This window comes from Natrix helvetica (genome assembly GCF_964273705.1).
Source record: "Natrix helvetica genome assembly, chromosome: 6".
NCBI classification, from domain to species: Eukaryota; Metazoa; Chordata; class Lepidosauria; order Squamata; family Natricidae; genus Natrix; species Natrix helvetica.
In genome coordinates this window covers 35,309,864-35,336,129 of record NC_138553.1, presented here as the reverse complement: position 1 = coordinate 35,336,129, position 26,266 = coordinate 35,309,864, and the positions used below count along the sequence as shown (strand labels likewise).

Here is a 26,266-nt window from a genome sequence, read left to right as displayed (position 1 = left end):
ACAATAAAAGTTATCAGAATTATGTGGGGGGCTAGAACCTGATATTGATACCAAACAACAGGGCTGCTTTCCCTGATAGTAAGCTTACAGTGATAACAGGCATGGGGAAATATTGCAAGAGACAGGAGTAGGCCACTGATTGTCTCTCCACCCTAACAATCACCCTCAATCCTTGCCCCTCCTCGCCAGGGGTCCCACTATACTCATCTCATTACCAGCCAATAAGAAAGGCAGCTCTAACACTCAACATTCAGCAGTCACATAGCTCATCTAGCTGGCACTTCAACCTAGCTCCCCATTAGCACCCTGCTCTTGGCATGTAAGTCCAAGGGAAGAAGGAAAAAATAGTGCATCCTTACATCTCCTTATTCCATGGGTGTCAAACTCGATCACGAGCCAGATAGTTATATATTGCAATATTTTTTGCCTTTGCGGAGCTGGGATGGACATTGCCTGCGTGTGAAATATCCAGCCAGTTTGACAGGCCAATCAAAACTCCCACCTTACTGTCTCTCATCTAAAAAATGGCAAAATGCCCAAGACCTCTCCCAACATTTCTTCACAATCTTTCCCATGGCCACCAAGAGGCGTGGTGACACAGTAGTTAGAATGCAATATTGCAGGCTAATTCTGCCGATTGCCAGGAGTTCAATTATGGCCAGCTCAAGGTTGACTCATCCTTCCATCCTTCCGAAGTCAGTAAAATGAGGATCCAGATTGTAGGGGGCGATATGCTGACTCTTTAAACCACTTAGAGAGTGCTATAAAGCACTGTGAAATGGTATATAAGTCTAAGTGCTAGTGCTATTGTTAAAATGCCAGTCCAGAATCTTTCTCCTGTTTCAGAGACAAAACAGCTATGACAACACTTACCACAAACTAGTCATGATATGGCTAGTTCTTGTCCAGGGACAGTTCCTAGTTCATAGGGCAGGGCAAGAAAAAAAATAACAGAAAGAAAAGCCAAGCCACATGTGGCTGGCCATATGGCAACTGCAGGAAGCAGGCCAGTTCTTTCACAGGACTACTAACCAGCTTCTGCTACTGATACTTCTGTCCCTTCTCCAGGAGTCCAAAGATCTCATTAAAGAGATTATGCCACTTTCGCCACTAAGATGTTCCCATATCGGTCTGAAATACATTAACTCAGGGGTGTCCAAACTTGGGAACTTTAAGACTTGTGGACTTCAACTCCCAGAATTCCCCAGCCAGCATGGGACAGCATTTGGACACCCCTGCATTAACTGATTGATTATGAGCCATCAAATTGATGTCAACTCAGGGAAACAACATATTTTTTCCATGATAATCTGTCCCTGTGATGGTCTTACAGGTCTTCTAGTTGTGTAGTCACTGTCACTATACCTGACCCTATCCATCCTGCTGATCATCATCCCTCTTTTCTCTTTTCTTTCACCTTTCCCAAAATTAGATTCTTTATGGAAAGCTAAGTGTTCACATGTTTAAAGTAGAATAATTTGACCCTGGTCATTTGTTCCTTAAGTACAAATGGGGGTGATTTGTTTGATGATCCATTTGTTCATTTTCTTGGTTGTCAACAGTATTCTCAGGGGTCTTCTCCAACATCAGTTTAAAAGCATCAGTACTATTCCTGCTTTGCTTCTTCAAAGTCCACCTTTGGCTTGTGCAGGGTGTCACAGAGAATATCAAAGTCAGAAGTTGTCAAGCACTTCAATATCTGTACTGTCAATTCTAAGTCTGGTTATTGTGCTTGTGGTTGTTAATTTGCGAACATCAATATTCTATGTATATTTTTAATAGAGTTCTGCAAAATATTCTAGATTATAAATCTACAAGACAATATACTGTTTAAGTGAAAGAAAAACAGGTAAATTCAAAAATAGGGAATACACTTAAGTGGCAATAACAATAACATTTGGGCTTATATACCATCCCATAGAGCTTTACAGGATTCTTTGGACAGTTTACAATGTAGAAACATTATTTACATAACCCAACAAACTGAGTCCTCATTTTACCAACTTCAGAAGGAGGGAAGGCTGAGAGTCAACCTTGAGCCCCATCAAGTATTAACCATTAACCTTTAAGAATAACTTTTAAAATAAAAAAGAAAATGCAGTTAAAACCAAGGTATACTTTAAAAAAGCAATAAGCTAACAGGAAAAAATGAAGACCCAGCTTTCTGGCCACTCCTATTAGGAACTTCAATCTTCAAGATTCCTCTTCTCAGGTGTGCCCACGGCAGTGGTGGGTTCCTACCGGTTAGCACCGGATCGCGCGAACCGGTTGAAGACCGAACCCGGAAGTAGCCGGACCCGGAAGTAACCGGGAACCGGCACCGGTCCTGTCACTTTATCCCCCTTGCCATCCCAACGGAGCTCGCTCGCTCCCCCACCCGTCCGCACTAAGCTAGCTAGCCCAGCTAGCCGCTCATTGATTGGCTGGAGTTCAGCCAATCAGTGAGCGGGCTGGAGGCGACCCGTTTAAAAGCGGGTCGTCCTCCATTTCAAAACTCCCTTCTCTTCGCTGAGAGCTTGCTGCTTCCCTCAGGTAAGCAACTAAGCACGAGGGGGGGCGGCGGGAGGCTTGCTTCGCCGAGGAAACGCCTCTGGGCCTTTCCGAGACGAAGCGCCATGCTCGCGTGGGCGACGCGGCTGGCGGGAGGCTTGCTTCGCCGAGGAAAGGCCTCTGGGCCTTTCCGAGACGAAGCGCCGTGCTCGCGTGGGCGGCACAGCCGCCCAGAGCTTTGCATCGTCTCGGAAATGCCTTCGGGCCTTTCCGAGACGAAGCGCCGTGCTCGCGTAGGCGGCACAGCCGCCCGGAGCTTTGCATCGTCTCGGAAATGCCTTCGGGCCTTTCCGAGACGAAGCGCCGTGCTCGCGTGGGCGGCCCAGCCGCCCGGAGCTTTGCATCGTCTCGGAAATGCCTTCGGGCCTTTCCGAGATGAAGCGCCGTGCTCGCGTGGGCGGCACAGCCGCCCGGAGCTTTGCATCGTCTCGGAAATGCCTTCGGGCCTTTCCGAGACGAAGCGCCGTGCTCGCGTAGGCGGCGCAGCCGCCCGGAGCTTTGCATAATCTCGGAAAGGCCTTTGGGCCTTTCCGATACGAAGCACCGGGCTGGCGTGGGTGGCAAGCCTCCGCGAGGCTAGGCCAAAAGCCCCCCCCACCCCTCTCCAGCCCTAAGCAGTCTTAAACATTCTTACCTGTCCTGCTGCCTCTCTGCCTGTCTGCTGCCTGTTGCATCCATCCATCGCATCGGAGAGCTGCTGATTCTGCCTGCTGGTAAGTAACCTGGCTTTTTTTCTTTTATTTTTTAAATGTATTTTAAAATAATATTTTATTTATTGTGCATAGAATTTTTTAAAATAATTTTACTTAAAAGTATTGAGTGTAGAATATTTTAAAATGGTTTACTTCAATTTATTGTGTGTGGATTCTTTTTTTAAAATTGTCTTAGACTATTTAAAAAAAGATTCTATCCAAAATAAATTAAAATAAACCATTTTAAAATATTCTATACTCAATACTTTAAAATGTATTGTGCATATAATTGTTTTAAATTGTTTAATTGTAGTATGGAATATTTTTAATGGTTTCATTTTAAATTATTGTGTGTGGAATAGTTTGAAATGGTTACAGTATAAATTATTGCTGGTGGAATAATGGTTACAGTTGGTACAATACCTTAAAATAGTTATAGTATAAATTATTGCTGGTGGAATACTTAACAATGTTTTTTAAGGATTTTTTTTTATTTATAGAATATCTTTTTTAAATTATTGTTTAGGAATTTTTATGTTTTAATTGTTTATAAAATATATTTACTACAAGAAATGTTATTCCTTTTTGCAAATGTTTTATTTATGATGCAATATGTTGCTTTTAAGTGTACAGGTTGGTGTATGGTATGTGTCTCAAGGTGGCTTCTTTTCTATGGGCAGGCCAGATTGGTGCAAGGCAGCTTTGCCAGATTTTGTGTGTTTCTGTGTGATACCTGGTTGTTTATGTAATTGTGATGTGGTTGCTGGTTCTGTGAGCTTCCTGGCACTGTCCTTTATAATTTCCCACAATGCCTTGATGGTTTTGATTCCAGTGGCTTTGTCTTTCCTGTCCTTAGGGTTAGGGGGGAAAAAACACTGGTTTCATTTGTAGTCTTTGGGGGGGGGGGGGGGACAAAAAGGAGAAAGAGGGAGGAGGTGGGGGAAAGTGGGATCCTTGCTGCTTTCTGAGCTTGGTGGTTTTTTTACAGACATTTCACTACCAAACTAGGTAACATCATCAGTGCTAGATGGGGTTGTGGGGAAAGGAGGAGGAGGAGAAGTCGAAGGACAAAAAGGAAAAAGATAAGGAGGGAGAGGACTGTGGGGTCCTTTGGTGTTCTCTGAACTTGGTGGTTTTTAATTATTTTTAGGGAATTTTTATTTATTTATTGTTTATAGAAAGTTTATTACAAGAAATGTTATTCCTTCTTGCAAATGTTTTATTTGTGATGCAATATGTTGCTTTTAAGTGTACAGGTTGGTGTATGGTATGTGTCTCAAGGTGGCTTCTTTTCTATGGGCAGGCCAGGTTGGTGCAAGGCAGCTTTGCCAGATTTTGTGTGTTTCTGTGTGATACTTGGTTGTTTATGTAATTGTGATGTGGTTGCTGGTTCTGTGAGCTTCCTGGCACTGTCCTTTATAATTTCCCACAATGCCTTGATGGTTTTGATTCCAGTGGCTTTGTCTTTCCTGTTCTTAGGGTTAGGGAAAAAAACTGGTTTCATCTGCAGTCTTTTGGGGGGAAATTGTTTGTGTGTGTGTGTGTGTGTGTGTGTGTGTTTTCCTGGCACTGTCAATAGTTTGTGTTTGTGGGTATGTAATGTCCCGCAGTTATCTACACATTAATAATGATCAAGTGCTAATAATATTTCCTTATACATTTTAGTGACCTTTCCTTTCATAATTGGTGTTTTCTTTCATACTTTTAGATTTCTAATTGCTGTTTTTGTTAGTTAGCAATTGATAAAACAAATTCCACGTGAAAAAGTATTCAAAGCCTTCTTGGTTTTAATTGTCAATTTATTCATTCTTGCACATTCTAATATTTATTCATTTTCATATCTTTGTTTTTTCCACTGTTGTGCAAACACAATTCCAACAGCTGTTAACATGTGTAAAATTAAATATGTATTTATTCCCTTTGAAATACAAGTAGTAAGTAGTAAGCTACTTACCTTCTGTAAGTAGCTCTTTTATTGTTTTGTGTACTTATTTTAATCTTATTTAAGTAGTAAGTGCACAAAATAATAAATTTCCTTTTTTATATCTTCTTTTTGTAGATCATTCATTGGGGCAAAAAATGCAGTGACATTGTCTTGGCCACTCCCATCCGGTCACATGACTGCCAAGCCACTCCCACCCGGTCACATGGCCGGCAAGCCACTCCCACCCGGTCACATGGCCGGCAAGCCACTCCCACCAGGTCACATGGCTGGCAAGCCACTCCCACAAAGGAGGCCACACCCACAGAGTAGGTTCCAAAAATTTTTGAAACCCACCACTGGCCCACGGTCATCTGAAAGTCATCTTGGGTCATTCCTAGGTGCTCCTGTTTGGATCCAAGGAGCAGAGCCACCAAAAAGCCAGCTTTGCCAACAAAATCAGCTGATAGTTGGCAGGAGAAAAAGATCATCCTGTCCTGCAGCATGACCAGGATCTTATTGTTCTGGCAGCTTTTCCCATCCTAGGGTTTTGATGGGAAACAGCCAGACAGACAAGGAGGAGGAATCAAATGAGGAATTAGCTGTTGCACAGCTGCAAGAGATCTAGTACTGATTCCCCCCCTAAGCCCCATGGAACCATAGTTATCTGTTTCCAAGGGAAGGCAAGCAGTCTGGGAGGATTCCTGTATTATAGGCAAAATACAATAAAGTAATAAAGTGGATCTGGTTGCTTGTACCTGATAAGTCTCTACATTTAGTAGGAGGATGGTTTAGAGGTAAAATGGGCACTTATTATTTTAGCATACAGCAATAATATGGTTTACAAAGAGAAAATAGTATGATTTATATTCACCTTATCAGGAAAATGCTGACATACTTAGCTTTGTCACATGCCTGATGTGTACAATGATATGCAGTTACGGTACCTTTTCTTATTTTCAGAAGCCCTACTCACTAACACCAGCTACAATGCTATTTTTCTATTCTTTCCCAGAAGAGCACTTAGCGCTTGGGAACAAGTCTAAATGAAGAGCTGAATGAATTTGACAATATCACTTGTTCCTACATAAAGGCATTTAAGTTTTTCCACTTATTTTTGCATGCTGCACTTAATCAAAGTCTATTATACTATGCCTACATCTCCTAGTTCTCTCTTTTATCCATCAAGATTGCTTCTTGCTTACCATATATCAATTTATTGAGTTGGGGTAAGTGCTGAAAAGATAAATTTCCATTGTTGGAAGAAGTTACAACAGCAGAATTAAAACTTGAACTGAAGAAACATGTGGTTTTTTTCTCAGCCTTTGAACTGGCTCTCTATTGTCATAAGAGATACAATGGACATATGTCATTATTCTTTTTTGTTCTCATTTGTTTGGTTTTTTAAATCTGTAATTTGTTTTCTATCTTGCAGATTTTTTGTTATATATTCCAGTTCTTGGACTCATACTAGACAAAGAAAGGTTTCACTTTTTAAAAAATTATTTGTTAGAAAACTAGTGTCCAAACTGCTGAACAATCTAGGATTTGGGGCTCAGTGATCTTAAAGCTGCCTCTTGATATGAAATAGATTAGACTATAAACTATATCTCATCTCCTTATATTGCTCTACAATTTATTTTCTGTACAATTTAAGTACCGTAGATACAAAAGAGATAGCAAAGATGGACAAGACTTTGTTAACGGAGGCAAGAAATTTCTTTTAGAGAGGTACTTATCTGGAAAATGATTTCAATATCTTTGTCAACAGCCTATACCAGACAGTTTTGTTTTGTTAGTCAAGTTAGAACCTATGCTATAAACAAATACAGTGATAAACGAAGCAGGCAGATGGAAGTTGCAATGTGATTAAAATCTCATAGCAGTCCTTCTTTTGTTAGTAGCCCAAATGGCTTATTCATCACAGTAACATGACTATGTTATATCAATAAAAAGGCTCCGGAAACCCTACCACTGTAAAATACAGCAATTTACTTCTGATTTCTGGCAAAAACTGCCCAACAGCAAACAATGAGTGTTTGCTATGCAGCACTCACTTAAGAGTGACAGCATTTGCTTAACAACTGCTGAAGAAAAGATAATAAAAAACAGGTCTGATCGTATCCTTGTCAGGCTCAGTTATGGTTTTAAGGCGAGAACTACTGTACTTTATTGGATCAATGATCAGCAACAACTAAAAAGATAACACAAATGTAAAATTAAATACATAGACAAAATAAAATACTACCATAAAATGATAACATGCAATATACTGTAGCTACTACATGTGCAAGTATAAATCTGGATTATTACTGTCAACAAAGGAAAAATACTTTACATATCACCTAAAACAAGATTGCTATCATATTAAACCTGAAGTGATGAATAAAACATAAGTGGTTATTTCTGTGACCAGTTATGGGTTCATCGGAGCAACACAAAATTTAGCTATGCATAAGTGTTTTTTTTCCTGTTTCACGCAGAAATTGTCCGGCCTTCCTGGAAATGTACATATTAAGGGAAGACTATAAGCTGGCTTGATAACCCAATATAGCTTGTAATAATACATACAAAATAGTTTCAATCTCCCATGTGCAGGTACCATTAATTAACTTGCAACAATGCAGAGGGTAAGATGTTATCCCTGGTTTTGAACTTGGGGAAAGTTAGATTTTTTAAAGATATTTTTCTGATTCCCAAGTGTCTTTATTTATACATTTTTTTGCCATGTTGGGCCAACCTTTTAACTGTAGCCTGAAACTCCACATCTTTTTGGTCAGCAGTTGTTTGGCATAGTCATTCTCTAAAGAAATAATGAGTAGTAAGGAAAACTCATATAATGTCAACTTTTGCTTTACAGCTTATTTCCAGGGAGAAGGGAAATTGTCTGTTAAAACTACAGGGGTCAATCCAAAGGGAAGAGTTGGATTTTCAGCCAATAGTTTATCATCATTCTCCAGGCCTTTGCCAGGATTGCAAGCATGTCTATCTCAAATTTTAACTGAGCATTTGCTGTTCCATTGGGTGCAGTGAGGATTGATTTCCAATTTTTGGTTTACACTGATTCCAGCGCATCATTCTACAATATTCTTTTATAAATCCCAACTTGTGTACCATAAAATGTTTGGGCCAATGACTTGACCTCAAAAAGTTTTAATGCTGCAGGGATTAACTGGTCTTCACTTGTATAGAAGAAACACTTAACAACACTTGAAAGTCTAAGCAGTATCTGCACTACTGGTGATTCTGGTGTGTATTCCAGGTGGCTTTAGAGTGGGTAACCATCTCAATAGCAACCTGCTCCATTTTTTGCCCTCCTATTGTCCAGGATTATTGGGTTGCTCTCTTAGCAAAGACTACAATTTTAGATTTTTCAAAATTAAATCCAGGTGACTTTGCTGCAGTATCAAAATATTACTACTATTGCTGCTATATATGTTTGGGAATTATGATGGCATTATCTGCATAGAGAACTGTGGGGATTGACATTGATTTTTTTAATTTCTGGAAATTGAGTCAAAGGCATGTTTAACATCTCAAAAGAGCATTAAGAGGGAGTATTTCTTTTTATGGATGTATTTTTGTGCAAAATGGAACCCCACCACTGGGATCTGTAATCTGACAGAGGCCACTTGGGAACAAGGGCATCCATTGTCCTTGTCTAAACTTTCTAGAGAACAAGGTTCATGGTGAAATTTTCCAACATATTAACGGGAAAATACTCAAGCACGATTTGTATCTAAAGTGATAAATACCTGAGTAAGACTGGAGAACCCAAGATTTCTACATCCGTTGCAAGGTGTCAGTGCTTCCCACAAACCTGTAGGTCCACAACTATTTTCAGTTCCACCCTCTTCTTCCTCTTCTGCTTGTTCCAGATTTGTGGAAGATGATCTCTGAGGACAGAGTAGCAGTATTTCCAAGCTTAAGTGAATATGAATACAGTTGAATTTTAGATAGATAGATGATAGATAGATAGATAGATAGATAGATAGATAGATAGATAGATAGATAGATAGATAGATAGTCAGTGTACCAAATATCATGAAGAGGTAGAGACATGTTGGCATATCTATGGATGATATTTGGAATGCTGACAATAGATAGATAGATAGATAGATAGATAGATAGATAGATAGATAGATAGATAGATAGATAGATAACATCTAAAGGAAATATATCAATTAAAATAGGTCATATTATATTAAAATTCAAAATAATTTTACCTAAAATTATTCTCAATGATGTTATATGATAACATGGTGGTTAACCGTGGGTTAGAGCCATGGTGGCGCAGTGGTTAGAGTGCAGTACTGCAGGCTACTTCTGCTCACTGCCAGCTGCCTGCAATTTGGCAGTTCAAATCTCGCCAAGCTCAAGGTTGACTCAGCCTTCCATCCTTCCTAGGTCGGTAAAATGAGGACCCAGATTGTTGGGGGGAATAGGCTGACTCTGTAAACTTAGAGAGGGCTGTAAAGCACTTTGAAGTGGTACATAAGTCTAAGTGCTGTTGCTATTGCTATTATGCATTTGCAATAACTTAGAAATTGCTGCCTTTAAATAAGTTAATATTGTATTAAACAAACCATTTCTGGAAACTCCTATGTTCTCCTTGTCACTTCTTGAATTCCTGCTTCATTTTTTAATCATTGAATTTAACATGCTGCTTTCTGAACTCTTTGAATTTCTTCCACTTAATTTAATACTGTAATGTACCAAATTTTCATAAATCATTAACTGATTCTTTTTTGATTATCTGAAACATAATTAGCATATTTTTTAAAACTAAATTGATTATGGCTTTTGGAATGCATTTAATAATTTATAGTATTGGCTATCCTAATGATTACACAGCCCATAGGAGACTGTCAATGCATGGTATTTGGAGTTCAATCATCAGGGATCCTTTCGCATCCATACTGCACCAAAACCTGCCAGCCGCTCTTAATAAGTTAGCCAAGAAACATGCATTTGGAAGATCCTTCTATTGTATAAAATGGCCGATGCTCTTCTTTACTGAACCATACTGCCACCTAGTGGAAGATGGATACCTAAAAACAAAATCTAGCTATTGTAATACTTTAATTAAGAATTAGGTTTTAGTCAGAGGTTTGTTGTCAAATTTAGACAAGAAAGAATTCACTAGAATTCCATAAGTTGTTTAACAGAGAAAAATAGGTGTTGAATTATTATTTGCTATGGTTGTATCAGGGTCAATTCTAGACCTATGAGAATGGCTTGAAATAACTTTGTTGAAGGAAAATGGTAACTATAGGAATGTAATCTTTTTAAAAAGATAGATAAAATTTACAAAATTATAAGAACAAAACAAATGAGCAGTAAATTCCCAGTAATTGTCTTTTAAAAATCCTAAACCAATATAATGCCGCTACCACTTCAGTTTATTATATAATTTTAATTATATTTTATGCAAGAAATAAGTGTAGCAGCATATAAACATTTTAATGTACAACATATGAAACACAATTAAATCTTATTGTTATTCTCTAGAATTTAAACTATACCCTTTCTCACTTACTATATTAGACTTGTCTCGGTTTCCATTTGCTGCTGTTTCTTCTTCTGATACTTTGCTAGCATCATCCAGATAATTATCTGATGTAGTATGGCTCATATCTTCTAAATAATCTTTTTCTTGGCACAGCTTGATTTCATCTAATAGTTTTGATAATTCACCAGTCACAGCTTCACCTTTACAAGAGCCAAAATATAATAATCAGTCACTAGTAAAAGAAATAAGTCAATTTAAGATTCGAAGTGTGTTCTTATTGGTGTAATCAAAGAGCAGAAGCAGGTGAAGAGTTAATTTCATAATTAGCATGTTCCTTTTTCTCTTTTATGTGGATGTTATCATTTGATGTAATATTACACACATCAAAAGTTTGGAGACTAACATGACTAAATAATGTCATTCTGTAGAATACATTTGAGTTGTACAGGTAGTCCATCATACGTGCTTATGGTGGTTGATTGTAATATGGATTCTGCTCAGTTGTTAATTCTAATTACTAAATTTTCAATCAATGTTCACTTTTTCTGTAATTAAATTTTCAGAAATCCATTTCCAAAAAAAATTCATTAACATACTATTATATTATCATTATTTGGTATTTCTATACCGATTTGGCATTTTGGGGATCTTTTGTAGATAATCACAAAAGGAAAGTTCTCATATACATCTATCCATTAGTGTATGGATCAATAAGTAAATTGGGAATCTAAAATGGAGCTATTGAACTACGACAGCTTACAGGCAGAAATGCCTATTTCCTGCTTTTTTTCAAATATATATATAGAGAGTGTATTTATCATAATACTGTAGATTTTTATTGTTTCATTAGCAATTATTTTCTTAAAAACCAATTGTTTTGTTATGTCAATTATATTCAAAAATTCAAAAATGAGTGAAATATATTTAGTTCACTGTGCCGCAGACATCCGGGTGTCTTGCCGTGAGATGGGGCCCAGGGAGGCAGTTGGGCCTGCTGATAGTATACCTGGCTCCTCGCTATATATCAGCGGCCCTGCCCGAACTCCTCGAGCTAATCGCATCGGTGGCGGCTGAGACCCCCAAACTTTTAGTGATGGGGGATTTCAACCTGCCGTCGATGGGAGAAGCGTCCGAGGGAGTTCGGGAGTTCATGGCTTCCATGACAGCCATGGACCTGACTCAATTAATTCAGGGCCCTACACACGAAGGAGGCCACACGCTGGACCTTGTTTTTGTCTCTGGCCAGTGGATGAGTGATCTGGGAATAGGGGATTTAACTATCACTCCCCTGTCATGGTCAGATCACTCACTTCTCCGACTTGACTTCCCTGGTGCTACCCCCCGCTGCGGGGAGGCGGAACCTGAAGGCATTAGATGGTTCCGCCCCAAGCCCCTGATGGAACCAGATAAGTTCCAGACGGAGCTTGGGCCACCTCCTGTAGACCTGACCAGCCCCCGGGTAGAGGATCTGGTAGCCGCATGGTATAGTGCGACTGCCGGGGCCCTAGACCGAGTGGCGCCTTTGCGGCCTCTCCTGCGGCAACGAACCACCCTGGCCCCTTGGTTTACTGAGGAGCTAAGGGTGATGAAACACCACAAGAGACGCCTAGAGAGTCGTTGGAGATCCTCCCGCTCCGAATTTGACCGAACACAGGTACGAACCTACCTTAGGACGTACCTTGTGGCATTAAGAGTGGCCAAACGTCGACATTGTGCCGCTCTTATTGCATCCGCAGATAACCGCCCTGCCGCCCTGTTTCGGGTGACCCGCTCCCTTCTGTTTCAGAGGCCGCGGGAAGCCCCCCTACAGGGCAGGGCAGAGGAATTTGTGAAATATCTGCAGGATAAAGTCGCTCAAATCCGGAGGGAATGGGTCCCTTTCAGTGGTCCAGTGGAGACGCCAGAGGCGAGTCTTGAGAGACCGTTCTGGGAGGAGTTTGACTCGGTTGCCATCGAGGATTTGGACAGGTTACGTGGACGTCTGCGACCTACCACATGTTTATTGGACCCGTGTCCCTCCTGGCTTGTACTGGCATCCTGGGAGGTTACACGCGACTGGCTCCTGGGCTTAGTGAATGCTTCGTTGGGCGAGGGGTCTCTGCCGGCCACCTTGAAAGAGGCGGTTGTGAGACCCTTACTCAAGAAGCCTTCCCGGGACCCAACGGAGCTAGCTAATTATCGTCTGGTCTCCAACCTTCCCTTCTTAGCGAAGGTTGTAGAGAGTGTGGTGGCCCAACAGTTTCCACGTCACCTGGAGGAGAATGATTATCTAGACCCGCGCCAGTCCGGCTTCCGACCCGGGCACAGCACGGAGACGGCCTTGGTCGCGTTGGTTGATGATCTCTGGAGGGCCAGAGATAGGGGTTGTTCCTCTATCCTGGTCCTATTAGATCTCTCGGCGGCTTTCAATACCATCGACCATGGTATCCTGTTGCACCGGCTGGAGGGGTTGGGAGTTGGGGGCACCGTTTTACGGTGGTTCGGCTCCTACCTCTCCGGCCGGACGCAACGTGTGTTGGCAGGGGAGCAGAGATCGACCCTGAGCCCCCTCACTTGTGGGGTGCCACAGGGGTCGGTTCTCTCGCCACTCCTGTTCAACACATATATGAAACCGCTGGGTGAGATCATCCGTGGCTTTGGGGTGGGATACCATCTGTATGCTGATGACACTCAGCTATACATTTCCACCCCGAACCACCCCAACGAGGCCGTCGAAATGATGTCCCGGTGCTTGGAAGCCGTACGGGTCTGGATGGGTGACAACCGACTCAAACTCAACCCCTCCAAGACGGAGTGGCTGTGGCTTCCGGCTCCCCGGTTCAACCAGTTACTTCCATCTCTGGCCATCGGGGGTGAGCAGCTGGCCCCCATGGAGCGGGAGCACAATTTGGGCATCCTCCTAGATGCCCAGCTGTCCATGGATGACCATGTAACAGCCGTGGCAAGGGGGGCGTTCCACCAGGTTCGCCTGGTGCACCAATTGCGCCCCTTATTGGACCGGGATGCCTTACGCACAGTCACCCATGCGCTGGTGACGTCTCGCCTGGACTACTGCAATGCTCTCTACATGGGGCTTCCCTTGAGATGCACTCGGAGACTGCAGTTGGTCCAGAATGCGGCCGCGCGGGTGATTATGGGGAGGACTAGGTACTCCCACGTAACACCTCTCCTGCGCGAGCTGCACTGGCTTCCTGTAGTCTACCGAGTGCGTTTCAAGGTTTTGATTACGATCTTCAAAGCGCTCCATGGCACAGGACCTAGTTACTTGCGGGATCGCATCCTGCCCCATACATCCCTACGACCAATCCGCTCACACAGAGAGGGACTTCTCCGGGTGCCGTCCGCTAAACAGTGTCAGGGGGCGACACCCAGGAGCAGGGCCTTCTCTGTGATGGGACCAGCCCTGTGGAATGACCTCCCCCTTGACATCAGGATTACCTCCGATCTCCGCTCCTTCCATGTAAAACTCAAGACCCACCTTTTTCAATTATCTGGCCTGGCTCAACCATAGTTTATCCTCTCCTCCTGACAGTCCTTTTAAATTTGTAATCTTATTTGGGGTATTTTTAATGGTTAATTTTATTATTATTATTGTGATATATGTAATTGTTACCTCCTCCGTGTATGTATATGTATGTGTATGTGTGTATGTGTATGTTTATATGTATTTATGTATGTTTTTATTGTACGCCGCCCCGAGTCCCTTGTGGAGAGGGAGCGGCTAACAAATTAAATTATTATTATTATTATTAACTATAAGTTCAAATAGGGGCAGATATGAGCTATTGGGTGTTCTTTTGCTCATCCTCACCCTTTAGTCAATTACAATCTTGGGATTTAACATACATCTTGTGTGATTTGTATAAATTGATGATTGATGCTAGCAAGTCAATGTCTCTTAGCAACCACATAGACAGATTTTTCTTATCTGTCCCTAACCTGTTCCGTGAGGTCTTCAATGGTGCATTCATCACCACTGTAACTGAGTCCATTTACCTTACTGCTGGGCTTTCGTTCACCTTTCCAAGCATTAGACCCTTCTCCCCCAAGCAAGGTCTTCTCATAATGCATCCAAAGTAAGATAATTTAACCTTGGTCATTTATTCCTCTAGTAACACTAGTGAGAACTCTGAGTATATTTATTATATGATCTTTTTATTTGTTTTCTTGGTTTTCCAAGGTATTCACAAGAGTTTTCTCGAACAACAAAGTTCAAAGGCATCAGTACTCTTCCTATCTTGCTTCTTCAAACTCCAAATTTTGCTTTTATCAACTGTCACAAGGAACAGCACTGCTTGCATTATTCAGATCTTCGTAAGTTTAGGTACATCAAAGCATATACATATCTTTTCCAATACATGCCCTGGCTGCCTGATCAAGTACTAGGCTGTAGAGTATATCTTAACTGTGTATTACTTTACTGATGATGGTTGAGCAGGCTATTCACCACTTCAATATCTTCGTTGTCAGTTTAAGACTGGTTTTTGTACATATTGTCACTAGTTTGAACTCATTTATATTTAATTTTAGTCCCATTTTTCACTGTGTCCATTGCATTTCATTGCTATATTTTATCACTTCAGATCCTTTGCATTTTCAGCTATTAGAGCAGTATCTTCAGCATAACCAAAGTTATTGATATTTCTTCTTCCAGTGGTAAAATCACACTTGTCTTCTTTCAATTCAATTTCCCATAATGTATATCCAGCATTTAGACTGAATAAAGAAGGGTAGACTATACAGCCTCATTGTGCTGTTTTGCCAACCTGGAGTCAGTCTTTTTACCATGTTCTGTCCATGTGACCTGTATATAACTTTATTGTCCGAACAATGAAATGTTCCAGGATTTCCATTTTATCTAAGCATATTCCCCAGCTTGACATGATCAGTTGAAGCCCTTTCTATAATAAAGACATACTGATTTCTCTTTGGTGCTCTTTGGCTTTCTCAATTATCCAGCATATATCAGCATTAATGTCCTCAGCTTTTTCTAAAGCCATCTTGAATATCTGGCATCTCCAGGGCTCTAATCTATATTTGATTATCTTAAGCATTATTTTACTGTGAAATTAAGGATATTATACTATAGTTTACATACTCTGCTAAGTTTCCTTTTTTGGTATTGAAATGTATATTGACCTCTTCCAATCAATTGGCCATTGTATTCTTCTCCAGATTTATTGGCATAGATTGATTTGAACTTTTACTGATTTTTCTTCTGTGCTTACCATATTTCTGTGGGTATTCCATCAATTCCTGTAGCATTCCAACTGGGTAATGATCGAAGTGCTATTCTAAGTTTATTTTCTAGTACTAAATATTCGTATAAGTTGGGATCTTTAATGTTGATATTAATGGTGCTTGGTGAGGTTTGGTGCTTTCTACTATTTTTTTTTAAAAAAACATAATTTAGCCATGGTGGCGCAGTGTTTAGAATGCAGTACTACAGGCTACTGACTGCCGGCTGACTGAAATTTGGCAGTTCAAATCTCACCCGGCTCAAGGTTGACTCAGCCTTCAATCCTTCTGAAGTCAATAAAATGAGGATCCAGATTGTTGGGGGCAATGGGCTGACTTTGTAAACTGCTTAGAGAGGGCTGTAAAGCATTGTGAAGCAGTATATAAGTGACGTTGCTATTTACAATATTTAAAAATTTTTAATAGGCTATATTGATATTGGCATAGCCATAAGAACTCTAAGAAGTGGGAGAAATGCTTTAAATCAAGCTTTAGAAACTATAACACATTCCTTAGAACCTGATTTTGAGAAGATGGTTGGCACATGTGCAATGTGCACTAAATGTGTTGCCATAGCATACCCATTGTTAAAATGATACAGCTCATAAGCAAAGACTGTAGTGGTAGAAACTTCATTTTTTGTATAAGTGAAAAAAGTTTAATGACTATATAGAAAGGTTCTTAGTAGAAGTGTATGATAAATTAAGTCTACAGCTTAACAAAATATGGTACTTGGCAATCAGTAGTGATTATTTAAAGACTTAAAATATACCTTAGAATACTTAAAACCCAATTATATAATATTTTTACAAAAATTAACATTTTATAAGCAAAGAAGGATATATTTAATTTTTTATTACTAAATCTCTAGTAGTTTGCAAAATAGGTACAATATCATATTGACTATGTTTTTAATTATTAACCTTTAATAATTAACACATTTAACAGACAACAAGCTACTAGGAATAGAATATTTACTTTTACTTGTTTGTATAGGAGAATCTTCTGGGTATAAAACACTGGAATGGTGATCTGATACTAAATATTCCTCTATGGATTCCTCTGGAACATCTGAAATTCCTTTTTCTATGTAATCTATAATAAGAATACATCCCATAAATAAAATTTGAAAATTCATCTGACAATATTTTTTGAATTCTTCATATGTTTTCATTTAATGTTTATGTTGTATTTAAGTTATGTAACTTAAATTATATTGGGCAATCATAACTCATACAGCCAATTCTGTAATATTTCCTGATTTTAATGGTGATAAGTTACAATTAAATGTATCTACAACTAAAATTCTTACTGCACTAAAACTTCATTTTAGAAAATTTGATTCAGTAGTATAGTTACATTTTCAAAGTTCTATCATAGCATTACATCTCTATAAACAAATGTTATGGTTAGTCCTTAACGTACAACAATAATTGAGATTGGAATTTCTGTCAAGAGATATGGACGTGAAGTGTGACATGTCACCCAGCAGTGGCAATTCCGGCAGTCCTACCTTCCTTCCCCTGTCATTAAATGAGGAACTTCCTGTTAACTTGCAACAACAAAAATCACTGGGAAAGCCAGTGGGTAATGCAAGTCACAGGCCAACAGGCAGGTAAGTGACTGCTACTGGGTGGAGGAAGGAGCAAGAGGGTATGAAGAGGATGTGAAGGAGTGCATATGAGGTGCTACATGGGTCAGGTACAGCAAGGGAGGATGCAGGAAAGTGCAAAAGAGGCATGGCGTGAGTTGGGGAAGATGTGCAAGGGTGCAACAGAGGCAGTGGTGGGTTCCAACCGGTTCGGACTGTTTTGGCCAAACCGACAGTGGTTTGGTGGCCTGGGTCGCTGGAACAGGCAGCGACTTAGGCCTGCCATGCCCCCAAACTGGTTCTCCAGGCAGCGCTGTAGGCACCACCATCTTGTTTTTCGCTTCTGCACATGCACAGAACAATTTTCATTGTGCTGCGCATGCGCACAGGCACATGCAGTGCGCCCACAAGCAAACCAGCACTAGTGCCTGCTGGAACCCACCCCTGATGAGTGGTGTGTATATTCAAAGGTATGTGTGAATGGTGTCACCTGGGTAAAAGAGGGTGGATGGGAGCATGAGGGAGTTCGTGAGAGGCACTTGTGGCTCAGGAAGGGTCATGAAGGTTATACAAGGATGTGAGAGAAGATTGGGGAAGGTGCAAGAAGGATTATTGGGTCATTTTCTGCAAACCCACAGAGTTGTAAGGATAGGATTCTATAAGTCTGTTCATGCTTACTGGGGATCAAATTAGGACTGAAGGCAGCAAGGCATGTAAATATAGAGAGGTAGGATTATTTAAATATCCACAGTCCCTTCTCACTATCTCTGTATTTGTATGTTGGGATGTACATATAGAAAGCTTTTTCTTAAAGTAAAATTAAACGGAGAGCACATATCAGGTCATCCAGTAATGGGCAATCTGCAGTTTCATGATAACCAAGCAATGAAAGAAATAGAGTGTTAGATCCAAAAACTGAGTAATTTTCAGAACCTGCTAGAACTATTTAATTTTAAATATGAAATAAGTAGGAATTAGATTAGAACCCTTTGGTACAGCTTTCTTGGAGAAGAGAGTAAGGCAGATACCAGGCTAAATGCAATATTACTTGACCGCTCTAAAAGCTATGGAAATTATTGTTATTTTAATGGATAAAACAAGCAAAGACAAGTTAACTATGTGGTGTAGAGTCACAAAAGCAGAGAAAGCAATACGGATCAATTCACCAAATCAAAAAGGATTGATGTACAGAGATATCAAAGAAATAATACAAAATGTCAAAAAGGCAAAAAGATCCCAGATCATACATTCTGGATCCAATAGACATAGTTCAGGATTAAACTGTGGAGTGCATAGTGCTCTCTAGCTTGGTTGTTTGCTTGCAGGTGTTTCATTACAATACAATTAGATAGCATCATCAATTCAACATCATGTACTCATGATGTTAGCTAGGTAGGTAATGAAACATCTGCAAGCAAACAACTAAGGTCAGAAAGTACCTAGGAGTCTACATGTCACAACAGAGTAGATAAAAGAGCAGAAATCCTTAATTGTTTGTGGCACTAAGGAATTGGAAAGGAAATGTTTATATAATGAGGCCATCATGCTGACTCAGCTATTCATAATTCTGAAGCAGAGGGAGATTCTCCAGCCTCATAAAGCTTCTATCTGCATGATTTGCATACTACTACTTTCTCTTTTCCTACTATGTGTACTGGTCCAAGTGTCTATGAGTCTCATGACTAGAATTGACAGAGTTGTGGGCCATGCACCAGTTCTATGTTCTCCCACATGTAATCCTTCAGCCATAATTCTAATCAATTAGATATTGAAGTCCTTTTCAGAAGATTTGAGAGTACAAGATATCTGGTAATTCAAATTTTATTTCATAATCCTGGAAACAAAGTCCACCAGGCAGAGATAAGGATCAAATCCAAGGGGGATTATCCCAAATGGGATTAGCAGATTATAGAAGAGGAAGCCCATGCTAATTGCAAATCACACTTAGCATGAAACTTCTTAGGATATTATCATAATCAATTGAATTTTTTGACCAGAGTTAAGGGCATCTGAGGATTAACACTCATTGGAAATGCGAGAATGCGGAGCCTAGAATGAAAGTGAGCTGTAGTTATTCGGTTGAAATGAGAAAACATATCCTTATTGGTATATTAGCATGAACCAGCACTATTTCAATAGGAAACATTCAGAATTGGAGCCGTGGTGGTGTTTATATCACAGTTTCAAAAACTGAAAACAATCTACAACCAATATAGGGCTGCCTCCCAAAGCAAGGTTTAAGGCCTGGTTGAACAATTACAATATAATTATAGAATAAAATTCTAGGAATAATCACAATATCTGCTGATCCCAATCCAAACAAAGGCAACACAGATCATGCCTGTTAGAAGTCATAGATGGGAAAAAATTAAAAAAGATAGAGGAAAATAAACAAAAAAAGAATGAAGAAACTACAGAATCCAATAGTGCCTGAAGAAAGAAGAGTTAGAGAGTTTCTCATGATATAGTGGTAATAAAAGAGAAGCTGAAGTATTTCACAGTATTCTGTAGATAGTATAAAGTAGTCCTGCCCCAAAAACTGACTTTGAAATCTACTGAAATAGTAGTTTGCAGAGGCATAAATAGATACTCACAGAAGCCACAATAATCATAAAGTAAATCTTCATCTCCTGCAAAGTCTAACCCTCAGAAAGCAACAGAAAACACATAACCCTCATAGTGATAACATTGGGGAAATTATGCATATCTTTAATAATTATACTAAAATATTTTGAATGTGTGCCTCTAGGTTTATCTTGACTCCTGGCAAATCCCTGGACAATTCTATAATGTTTTCTTGGAAACATTTTTGGGATTTGCCATTGCCTTTTTCTTAGGGCCAAGAGAGAAGGACTGGACTAAAGTCATCCAATTGGCTTCATGCCTTATGCAGGACTAGAACTCAAGATCTCCTGGTTTCTAGCCTGGAACTTTAAAACCACCAAACCAAATAGACTCTCAAGCAAACATATTTCTATTATAATGTTAACCATATAAAGCGAAGAGTTTAAAAGTACCATGTACCAAATATGCTTAAGTGGTAATTTTAATATACAATATGAAAATATAAATAATGCAAATACAATTGAGATTTTTGTAAATTAATCATTTTATATGACTTACATGATGTAACTGACTGACCTTGAAGCAATGCAGCAATTTGGAGTGACTGTTGTGATGGATGTTCTTTCAGAATATCTAAAACTGTTCTGCCTAAATTGTCCTTTATATTGGCATCAATTCCTGAAACAAATACACAGAATATAAAATAGGGGGGAAAGGGATGTAACATGGAACATTTAAGATTCCAATCCTAAAACCCAATTTTTCTGCCTAGATAGTGAGGGGATTAAGTCAAGGTGAACAAAATATGAGATCAGCAGAGAGTAATTCAGCCAACGGACAGATACTGTAGATCTCTCCAGTTAGTCCAAACCTGTGATTGGCAGGCATTGCTGTTTTTGCCAGCAACAGGCCTTGCATATCCCGGGGAACAGAGATGACTTATATCTTCTGGATATAAGCCACTTGGTTTTCTATATTCAGTCCTATCATGTGGGAACTGTTCTCAGTATTTTCCCTTGCATTAAAATTAACTGGTTGGGTATTCAAGCAGTACTGTCAGTAATTTAAGAAACATAAATTATTAATATGCATTCACAGAAACACAAACACAGATAAACACATATATCATTCAGCTCTACCCAAACTAAACTAGCCGGATTTTGGAATTATTAGATAAATACCCTTCCCCATTGCTCCATATTATTCTGAAATAAATAAATCTGAAATAAACCTTGGGAAGTGTAAGCCTGGAGGACTTCAACTCCCAGAATTCCCAGCCATAATATTTTAATTTATTTAAATATTTTCTAAATCTCCATTATTTTATTATTTTAAGTCACCTAAAACATATTGTAACTAAACACCAGCCTTGGTATATGCAGTTATACCTCTTCTAAGATCAGCAACTCTTCATAATCATTCATGTCCTGATCACCTCAGGACTTGACTGCAACATGGTCTACTTGAGCTGCCTTTGAAGACCACCCAGAAACTTCAACTGGTTCAAAATACAGCAGTGCAGGCAGTGATGGGCATGCCTTGTTGTTGTTGTGTTTAGTCAGTATGCATAATCAGCAGACATACCAATACTCCTGCCTCTTATTTACCCAACTGGCTTTCCTGTCTAAGGGAGCCTAGGTTAGCACCCTAACTGTTATGCCAAACTGGCCATGTAATTTGTTTGCTTCATGAGCTGCACTAGTTGCCAGTTTGCTTCTGGATATAACTGAAAGTGCTGGTCGCTACTTATAAAGACTTATACTGCATAGGGCCTGATTACATGAAGGTTCATCTGTCTCCCATAGTATCTGCCTGCCTCATCCAATTGGACAGCTTTGATTTGGTGTCATTTGCTTAAACAATACCATCTACCAAAACCCAAAGCACAGCTTCCCTATAGCAGCACTTGTCTTATAGAATGAGATTCCTCAGGAGATTTGAATGACACCAACCCTACTAAAGTTTCAAAGGGCCTGAAGACCTAGCTCTTCATGCAAGCCTCTGGCAAGTGTGACTGAAGCGCTCTACTTTTTTTCTTTGTTTCCATCCAGGTTTGTTATCTCTACCATCTTTGTTCTTTTTTGTTTTGTGTTGTTTTCTTGTTATAATATTTAACCATCTCAAGCCATCCAGTGCCACTGAAAGTCAAGTATAAGTATAATCTTTATTGTCCTTGTACTGAAATACAATGAAATTGGTTGGTATATAAATTTAATAAACACACTGATTATTCCTGATACCTAATACCTATTTGATTTAAGAATAAGAAAAAAATCCTGTATAACTGTATGAGAGTCAGGTCATTGTATTAGAGATCATTTGTAACTGGATACAAACTGAAAACTGGTTTCAAAGAAGTTTAAATAGCATTGTTAAACATTTTGAAATAACTAAAAATCAGTCGGGCAATCATTATTTACCTGTTTCTAAAAGAAGGCGTACAACATCTACTTTTCCAAATAAAGCTGCTTCATGTAATGCACTCCCCTTTTCTGTCTAAAAAAAAAATGTTAATAGAAATTATTATGAAAAATAATCTAATTATGACAAACAGAAATAATTGTCATAGTCAGCATTAACTACAGAGGTATCATTGACTAGAGTTTAATAAATAATAATATAAAGTCTGGAATATGGCCCATGAGAATCAATATAATGGAATGATACTCATTCAAAACATGAATTATCAACTGCTTCACTGATACCTGATTTTGACACTACTTACTTAGAACAATGGTAAACAACTTTTTGATGCCCACCACCACATTTAACAATAAGATAGAATATGAAATAGTTAAAATGGCAGGTTCCTAAAGAGATGGTTAATACAATAATACAATAGCAGAGTTGGAAGGGACCTTGGAGGTCTTCTAGTCCAACCCCCTGCCTAGGCAGGAAACCCTATACTGTTTCAGACAAATGGCTATCCAACTTCTTCTTAAAGACTTCCAGTGTTGGGGCATTCGCAACTTCTGGAGGCAAGATGTTCCACTGATTAATTGTTCTGTCAGGAAGTTTCTCCTCAGTTCTAAGTTGCTTCTTTTCTTGATTAGTTTCCACCCATTGCTTCTTGTTCTACCCTCAGATGCCTTGAAAAATAGTTTGACTCCCTCTTCTTTGTGGCAACCGCTGAGATATTGGAACACTGCTCTCATGTCTCCCCTAGTCCTTCTTTCAATTAAATGAGACATACCCAGTTCCTGCAACCGTTCTTCATATGTTTTAGTCTCCAGTCCCCTAATCATCTTTGTTGCTCTTCTCTGCACTCTTTCTAGAGTCTCCACATCTTTTCTACATTGTGGTGACCAAAACTGAATGCAATATTCCAAGCGTGGCCTTACCAAGGTATTATAAAGTGGTATTAACACTTCACGTGATCTTGATTCTATCCCTCTGTTGATGCAGCCTAGAATTGTGTTGGCTTTTTTGGCAGCTGCTGCACACTGCTGGCTCATATTTAAATGGTTGTCCACTAGGACTCCAAGATCCCTTTCACAGTTACTACTGTTGAGCAAGGTACCACCTATACTGTACCTGTGCATTTCGTTTTTGTTGCCTAAATGTAGAACCTTACTCTTTTCACCATTGAATTTCATTTTATTAGATAGTGATTTCTTTTTTAAAAACTATGTTAAGCTTACTTTGAGAGCTTTGTGAGACAGGGAAAGGGTATGAATGGACAATATGTGGAGATAGACAGTACTTTTGGATGATTTTAATAAAGTTTTATAATATAATGTTCCTATTTTTGAATGAGAAGAACTGCCGGAATGAAAGAAAGACATGAAAAGCAGTATGCCAGCAATTTTATGATTGTAGTAACAATCAGACTTTCTGCCATAGTGAGTAAAATGGAATGGAAGTAATTGAACTTGGAACAGAAATTGTAGATAAATATTCTACACCATCAACTTTCCTTCCATGGCTCCCTCTCCTGACTGGTCATGCAGCAGAATCTAATCAACCTCTATTGTAGATTTTTTTAAAAATATATATGCAGTAGTTCACTTCCTTACTCAAACTACTGTAGACATTTTCTTTTTTATTATTTGTAGCATAGATTATCTTAACCATATGATGCTTACGATATCAGGAAGACAATTAACAGTAGCAGCAGGTAGCAAAACACCCCAACCAAAGCAGAGCAGAAAAGAATTGAGTGCATGTCAAGATTTGAACATTTTCTGCCTTTTAGTGTACAATGTTTTTGGAATTTAGAATTGTTTCCATGGTAAAATTGAAGTACTATTCTCACCCTGAATAAAAATAATTGTGTGGGTTTAAAAAAAATTTTTAGTCCCTGTACATGTAAACAAAACAACAAAAGTAATAGTTGTTCATTATGCATTTTTCCAAATATATGTACAAAATCATTTACTTAGGCACCCAAATATTATTAAAATTAGGTGTATATTAATTATAGCAGAATAAATATGTTATTATCTCATTAGAATATGCAGACCAAATATGTTTACTCCTCCCTCTCAAAAAAAATAGGTATGCAGTTCACAGTAGTTATAAGGCATAGTCCACAAGACAGTCCAAGCAAGTGACTACCCTGTTTCCCCGAAAATAAGACCTCCCCAGATAAGAAGCCTTCCCAAAAAAATAAGTCCTCCCCAAAAATATTTAAACACATGTGCAGCCGGTCCCTGCTATTTCCTCTGATTGCTTGTCACGCAAACAACACGAAGTGAGGAGGCGAGGCCAGAGGGGGGAAAGGAGAAACATGCCCCACACATCCCACACACTCTTACCTAACAGCTGCTCCCACAACCATATCCACCACACCCCTTCTGTCACACTAATGGCTGCCACAAAAAGAGCGGCAAGTGTAGCAACGCACCTCATGCCTCGATGCCGCAGCAGCGTAACACAGCAGCAGCCATGAGGTGACCACACTCACCTCCTGCACTTCAAAAATAATAAGACCTCCCTGAAAATAAGGTCAAGCTCTTATTTCAGGGGGTCAAATTTCAGGGGAAACACAGTATTAGAATAACATTCCAGATTCTGCAATGTTTAGTGGAAGATTTACAAACATCACAGAAATGGAAGAGACCATCCTGGAAATTAACCCTGCCTTGTTCCACTAAGTTAGTCTAAAAATATACCATTGTGATACAAAAAGTATTCCAAAAATTTGTATACAATAAACTTACTAATATGAATCAGAACAAATTGATGAAAAAGCATTGCTTTGTGTTAAACAAAGACATAGCCTATAAATATCAGTTAATATAAATTTGAAAGGCAGATGAAATGCATACAGAAGAACATGACAAACTATCATAATAAAACATCATTTGAATTACTGTAATGAGTTTATATTAATCATGAAGGTTATCAGATTGATCCATTACTTTCATATCATAATATTATATCTAATTAAATGTTTGAGCACAGAAGAAACATTGGATTAACCAAAATATTGTGCAAACTGATTCTCCTTAGCTGATGGTACCCAGAGCATGCTCCTCTTGCTACATCAGTTAGACAGGTAAAGACAATTGGGGAGAGACAGTCCTGTAAATAACTCAGTGAAAGTGAAGATGCTTGACAGCCTTGGCAAAAGCATCATGAAACTCCACATATTTGGCCAACAGGGGCTCTGGTTTTTTTGAGTAGCCCAACGATTCCATATGTTTTTGGCATCATTTGACAGAGAACACCAATGTGCTTGTAGACAAGGAAATCATTGGGTCAACCATAGAAGCTTAAAGATAAACTGGAAGTCAACAGCTGATGTGACCAAGAGCTGGAATTGCTCACGGTGCTGCTACCTATGCAAAATCACTGTTGCAGGGAGAATACATCAATAGTCTTGACTGATACTACAGGACTATGCATATAGAGATTTTGTTCTGGTCCATAAAGGCAATGTTAATGAAGCTGCATAATACCCTAGAACCAGGGGTGAAATTTAGCAGGTTCTGACAGGTTCTGGAAAACCGGTAGCAGAAATTTTGAGTAGTTCAGAGAACCGGCAAATACCACCTCTGGCTGGCCCCAGAGTGGGGACGGAATGGGGATTTTGCAGTATCCTTCTCCTGCCACGACCACCAAGCCACGCCCACAGAACCAATAGTAAAAAAAATTGAATTTCATCACTGCCTAGAACAGATGTTTGTATATTTGGATCAGGCAATAATGGAACTTATAGCTCTACTGGGATCTGGAAGTTATTCAGGTTTGTG

General features: G+C 39.4%; 1 protein-coding gene across 10 annotated transcripts in view; it reads right to left on the bottom strand.

The window, feature by feature from the left end:
• ANKS1B (ankyrin repeat and sterile alpha motif domain containing 1B) overlaps positions 1-26,266 on the bottom strand; it is a 300,024-nt gene that overhangs the window by 234,457 nt on the left and 39,301 nt on the right. For 8 of the 10 annotated variants that reach the window (XM_081958819.1, XM_081958822.1, XM_081958824.1 and 5 more), the window contains exons 5-9: positions 22,490-22,565; positions 20,628-20,747; positions 16,892-17,008; positions 10,703-10,875; positions 8,919-9,059 (exon numbers count right to left, since the gene is read on the bottom strand). In XM_081958819.1, the coding sequence (XP_081814945.1) occupies positions 8,919-9,059; positions 10,703-10,875; positions 16,892-17,008; positions 20,628-20,747; positions 22,490-22,565 (627 nt within the window). The remainder of the gene's footprint in view (positions 1-8,918; positions 9,060-10,702; positions 10,876-16,891; positions 17,009-20,627; positions 20,748-22,489; positions 22,566-26,266) is intronic. The other 2 variants (XM_081958823.1, XM_081958829.1) reach the window with 1 other exon arrangement.